Source organism: Populus euphratica, unplaced genomic scaffold, assembly GCF_000495115.2.
Source record: "Populus euphratica unplaced genomic scaffold, PopEup_1.0 scaffold111.1, whole genome shotgun sequence".
NCBI lineage: Eukaryota > Viridiplantae > Streptophyta > Magnoliopsida > Malpighiales > Salicaceae > Populus > Populus euphratica.
Window position 1 is genome coordinate 1,430,615 of NW_011499877.1, and position 6,412 is coordinate 1,437,026.

General features: G+C 35.5%; 1 protein-coding gene across 1 annotated transcript; it reads left to right on the forward strand.

The window, feature by feature from the left end:
• The first annotated feature begins 1,020 nt into the window (after positions 1 to 1,020).
• LOC105128625 (probable beta-1,3-galactosyltransferase 19) lies at positions 1,021 to 5,044 on the forward strand. The gene is made up of 7 exons (XM_011030376.1): positions 1,021 to 2,209; positions 2,642 to 2,877; positions 2,961 to 3,251; positions 3,353 to 3,481; positions 3,565 to 3,738; positions 4,232 to 4,339; positions 4,426 to 5,044. The coding sequence occupies exons 1-7, from the start codon at positions 1,336 to 1,338 to the stop codon at positions 4,633 to 4,635; spliced, it is 2,022 nt and encodes a 673-aa protein (XP_011028678.1). The 5' UTR covers positions 1,021 to 1,335; the 3' UTR covers positions 4,636 to 5,044.
• The last annotated feature ends 1,368 nt before the right edge of the window (positions 5,045 to 6,412 follow it).

A 6,412-nucleotide genomic window follows, 5' to 3' on the forward strand; every position in this document is an offset into this window, starting at 1 on the left:
AAAAATACTTTAAAAAATAATACCTCTCCTAGTAAAAACTACCAACCACAACGCTGAAAGACACGGCAGCTGGTTGGGCATCCGCAGCCGCATGAAAGACCCACCTGTCCATTCTTGGTGTTCCCTGACGTGGACACCTAACACTGTACCTCAGGCAAGAGCCAATTTAGGCGGAATTTCCTATAGAGATTCCTCTCTCTCTCTCTCTCTCTCTCTATATATATATATATAAAAGCCATAAAACTGCCGCTACCATATATATATAAAATAAAAATAAAAAATGCCATAAAACTGCCGCTACCATCCCCACTTTCGCGTGGCTTTCTCTATGCAACACAACCCGCACCTCCATTATATGAGGCCGGTTTCACCATATGAAAACTACTTTTTCCCCTCCTCGTCCGTTGCCGTTTTTGTCTTTTTATTTAGAAAAAAAATCCATATATATATATATATGTTTCTAATTAGTCTTCCTTTTATTTTGATATTTGATGACAAAAAACATAATAGTTTCTTAATTTGGAAGTATTTTTTTCGTCATTCTCTTGTTGTAAATGACAAAAAAAAAACATTAATATCAATATAATATTAAAAAAAATGTGATCATTAATCAATCAAATTAAGCTCGCCAGCCTGTGGCGTTCTTAATCTATTCGTGTTTCCTGGATGTGTATGCATTGAATAATAGAATTGATTCATGGATCAAAATTCTAAGGTTATATTACCGTAATAATTATAAATAAAATCTAGACATCGGGTACTCGTTTAATATTTGCAGTGCTTAATGATGAAATAAATTCAGGAATATTAATTACATTTTTTTGAGAGTTTCCGTAGTGTTTCTCTTGAATGAACAAACTAATATCCTAAGTTACTCGAATTACATACGTTAGCAAAAATAAATTCAATAACTTAAATACGATTCATAAAAAAATAAATTAATTACTCATATTGCAATATATATATATATATATATATATATTGTAAAAAACAATTAAGAAAAAAAAGGAAAATTGTTGTTATTGATGGAAAAAACCACCATAGTTTTTTCGAGATTGTGAAGGCTATGGAATTCTTCGGTAAATAAATAGCAATTCACTTCTACGTATCACTCGCTCTTGTGAACCACAACACGACACTCTTTCCTTTGCATAAGTTTCAAAAACCGACCAAACGCAATACCCTGTCTCACAGCGTTTCTCATCTAAGTGCGATGATGATGATGATTTCGATCACCTGTCTCTGAATATTTATATAGAAACTACCATATCTCTTTTCATCTCTTGTCCTGTTGATCAACCCCCATCTCTCTTTTCTTTTTGAAATTTGGAGGAGATGAAGAGAGGCAAATCTGATACGAAATTGGACACGTTTGTGTCCTTAAGCAAGCAAAGATCCATTCAAATCGTGATTGCTGTGGCTGTTTTCTACATGCTTCTTGTCACTCTGGAAATCCCTTTTGTTTTCGACTCTCGTTTCACTTCTGAAACCACCACCACCACCTCGACCACCCTTGCTCGCTTTTCTCACCTTCAAAGCGAACAAGATTTGCATGATAAAGATGCCCCAACTCGACCTATGAACTGGGTTTCTCATAATTCCGCCCAGCCTATGCGCTCTCAACTCGCTCGTTCCACCACGAAACCCTACAAAATCTTGTCCACTTTGGGTTTTGAACCTAAAACTTTTGATCCCACTAAGAAAGATGGCTCGGTGAGCCTCCATAAAGCTGCGAAGACTGCTTGGGAAGAGGGGTTGAAGATATGGGATGAAATGGAATCGGGGAAAATGCAAGTTTTTGATGTTAAAAAGCCTGAGAATAAATCCGAATCGTGTCCCAATTCGGTTTCGCTATCTGGGTCCGAGTTTTTGAAGCGAAAGAGGATGGTGGAGTTGCCTTGTGGGCTCACTTTGGGGTCACATATAACGGTGGTGGGAAAGCCGAGAGCAGCACATGCCGAGAAGGACCCCAAGATTGCCTTGGTGAAGGAAGCAGACGACGAGGTGATGGTTTCCCAGTTCATAATGGAATTGCTGGGATTGAAGACTGTGGAGGCTGAGGACCCTCCTAGGATTCTTCATTTTAATCCCAGGTTGAAAGGTGATTGGAGTTTGAAGCCTGTAATTGAGCAGAATACTTGTTACAGAATGCAGTGGGGGACTGCTTTGCGCTGCGAGGGGTGGGGTTCCAAGGCTGATGAAGAGACTGGTGAGTTTTTTTATTTATTCAATAGTGTTTCTTTTGGTGATTTCTTCTGTTATCTTGGCTCTTTTTTGAGGGGAATTTATACTACTTGCTGGTTTGGTAGACTAGTAAATGTAAGTTGTTGGGTTGTTGTTTGTAAGGCTTTTTAGGTGGGAGGTTTGGTTCTTTTGAAGGATCCTTTAGTTTTATCTGCTTAGTATTATGTTTGCGTATAAGAATTAGAATATTGATATTAAGTGTTCATTTAGCTGCTAGGTTAAAAACGGACAATAGTGCATGCAAGATTTCATCCTCTCCTCATCCCAAGTCACATATTGAAATTGCTATGGAAGAGAGTAAAATTTTAGCTCTACTTCCCAGTAATTTTTTTCTGGGAGTTCATCCATTTCTTCTTGTGTTTCCACCAAATCGAGTAATTCTTGTACTTGACTGCAGTTGATGGTCAAGTTAAGTGCGAGAAGTGGGTCCGTGATGATGATGATGATAAATCAGAGGAGTCGAAGGCAACTTGGTGGTTGAACCGGTTAATAGGTCGAACAAAAAAGGTGTCTTTTGACTGGCCATATCCTTTTGCAGAGGAGAAGCTGTTTGTCCTAACTCTAAGTGCTGGTTTGGAGGGTTATCATGTTAATGTTGATGGGAGGCATGCCACTTCTTTTCCTTATCGAACTGTGAGTAACATACTACAGCTTGTTAATCTCATGATGGACGTGGAGGGTGGAGTTTTTGTAACATTTCATGGTAATGTTGACAGGGGTATACTCTGGAGGATGCAACGGGGCTATCTGTTACTGGGGACATCGATGTTCACTCTGTATTTGCTGCTTCATTGCCCTCGAATCACCCTAGCTTTTCTCCTCAAAAGCATCTAGAGATGTCTAGCAGATGGAAAGCACCACCTCTTTCTGTGGGGCCAGTGGAACTTTTTATTGGTGTTCTTTCTGCAGGTAATCATTTTTCTGAGCGGATGGCTGTGAGGAAGTCTTGGATGCAGCATAGGCTTATTAAATCTTCAAATGTGGTAGCTCGTTTCTTTGTAGCACTGGTATGTGACGACTGTTGTGGAATCTGCTTTTTGATTGTTACTGCTTAACAAAATGATTTTGAGTTGAAGTGACTTACCTTCCTGAATTGATGTTTGGACAGCATGCTCGAAAAGAAGTGAATTTGGAGTTAAAGAAAGAGGCTGAATTTTTTGGTGATATTGTTATAGTGCCTTACATGGATAACTATGATCTTGTGGTGTTGAAAACTGTTGCCATCTGCGAATATGGGGTGAGTAATAAGCTATTTGGAGATTTTGAAAATAAGTTATTTCTGGGTAGAGTGATTTAAAAAAGGGCTTTGGTTGTTTACAGGTCCGCACAGTGCGTGCAAAATATATCATGAAGGGTGACGATGATACATTTGTGAGAGTGGATTCCATTATGGATGAAGTAAATGAAATTCCTGCTGGTAGGAGCTTGTACATTGGAAACATAAATTACTACCATAAGCCCCTGCGATATGGTAAATGGGCAGTGACATATGAGGTAGGACTGAACTTATTAATTGTCCAATCTATTTCTTACCTTAAGTTTGCTTTCGATCAGTATATTTAGCTTTATGTGAAAGACCACTGGCAAATGTTACTTGGTTGCATAGCATCGCATTCATTCTAGAAGTCTTGTGTGTGGAATGTAATGATTCCTATGTGTATTGTTTGCTAGAAATAGATGATATGACGTTTATGTTCTTCTACTGCCTAGCTCTCCCAACCACAAAAACCTCCCCAAAATGGGGGGAAAAGAACAAGAAAAAATGAAGTCTACATTAGATCTAGAAAGTAATTTGTTTTGTGAGAGAAGAATCTAAGAGATTGATACCACGCATGTTGTTCTTCAATCTGTATCTTTTATCTATCTGGTATATGTCTCCTCATGCATATTTTCCGTAGGCCATGCTCATTTAATGTCAAGGAATCTGTAAAGGAATTCAAATATTAAGATTGTCTTGCCATCTTTTCTCATTTGGTGGTGGTTTCAGGAATGGCCAGAAGAAGATTATCCACCCTATGCAAATGGGCCAGGCTACATTTTGTCTTCTGACATCGGGCGCTTCATTGTTTCTGAGTTTGAGAGTCATAAATTAAGGGTAAGTAATTGAATTTTGCCTTTTATTTTCTCCTCTCTCTGAGCCTCCCGTCTATTTTAACTGACCAGCACCTCCACTTTCTGCAGTTGTTCAAGATGGAAGATGTGAGTATGGGAATGTGGGTAGAGCAGTTCAATAGCTCAAGACCTGTGGAGTATGTGCACAGCTTGAAGTTCTGCCAGTTTGGATGTATCGAAGGTTATTACACGGCTCATTACCAGTCCCCCAAGCAAATGATCTGCCTTTGGGAAAAATTACAAAAGCAGGGAAGGCCTCAGTGCTGCAACATGAGATGATGATCAGGACGTCAGTCGAGGTTCCGGGTGCTGGAACAGGGGAGGATGGTCAGTAGATTTGGTGACAACGAGGACTGGAACATGGATGACAGTCCTAAGAATTCAAGATACGACGAATACAGGGGGCAAATTTTGCAGTCATAGCATTGTATATTCTGTGAAGGGGATTAGCCAACTGGTACATTGGCTATAGAAATGCCCTTTTAAAATTTGTTCATCTTTTTTTCTTTTCTTTTGTTCTTTATACTTTTCTTTTCCTCGTTACATGGCATTTAGGGTTTAAGGTTGGAGATGAAGGTGGGTTGAATTGTGCAGGAAACATTTCTGTAGAAATCATAGTTCTCTTAACGTTAGAAATGTTAGTGGAACATGGAATGTGTTATTTATTTATTCACAGTTTTTATTTTCATATTTGTGCTTGTCATTCTTAACTCGGCGGATTGTATCACCTATTTTCATGGCGTTGCAGCGCCACATTTGTCCATTCACACTTCCAAATGCCCTTGTTAGTAAATAACGAAGAATTCCTTATGTGGGAACGTAGTGGAAAAGGGCTGATTATTACCCGCTCAACCTTCAGAGCTATGCGTTTTTTTTTTTTTTTTTTTTTTTTTGGGGGGGGGGTTATAAAGGGTTTATTTTTTTGGCATGGCATGAAGGAACTTTTTTCTTTTTACTGTGTAAGGAAATATATTATTATTTCTAAAACAATTAATAATATCATCAAGAAAAATTCTAATTTCAATTTTTTTAAAAAAAAATGGCATGCTTTTTTTCATTAGTAGTGTGTTTTTTCAATAACAATCACTAAAAATCTAGTCATTTCAAATAAATAGGGAAAATGCATATTTCCATTCTAAATCAATTTTTTATTTATTAATGCAGCATTGTTACAAAAAAAAAAGAATTACTATTTTATTATATACACACATTTAGAATAATATAGATTGTTATAATGATGTTTTTCTTTCAAAACAAAAATAATGAGCTAGCTATTAAAGATAAAATGATATTTTATTAGGATCTATTAGTTATTATTATATTGATTAGAGACAAATTAATTTTTTTATATAAAAAATATTAGTATTTTATTATATGTTCATATTTAAAATATTATAAATTGTTATAATATAATAATGTTTTTCCTATCAAAACAAAAATAATGAACTAGCCATTAAAGGTAAAATGGCATTTGACTAGGATCTATTAGTCATTATCATATTAATTAGTTTTTTTATATTTTTTAGCACTATAAAATAATTTAATTATTCTTTAAAAAAAATAATTAAACTGACATACAAGACTTATTAGTGTTTTCGCTTTTTTAATTCAGTAAAAAGATTAATATACATTTAAAAACCAAAATTACTAAAAAATAGTGTTCATGAGATTTGTTATGTTTCATTATGGGTTTTTGGGGTTATAATTAGGCTGTTAGATAATTTAATAAATATAAAATAAGAATAATTACATTGAGCTTTATTTTGTTTTTCACTTTCGCTTCAAAGTTTGAGAAATTATACTTTCTCTCCTAAACTTTAATAACTTATTTACACTTTTCATCCTTTATTTTGGCGCCAAAATAAAAGTCGACAAAAAGAATGTCATTATTTATAGGTTTTTCATTATAATAATTTTAATGAGTAAAGTGATATTATGACTGTATATATATATAAACCACAATCTTACCATTGGCAATTTTTTTTGAAAAATATAGTAAAACTTAGGATATATTTGTTTCTTGAAATTCACTTTTCAGGAAAATAATTTCTAAATT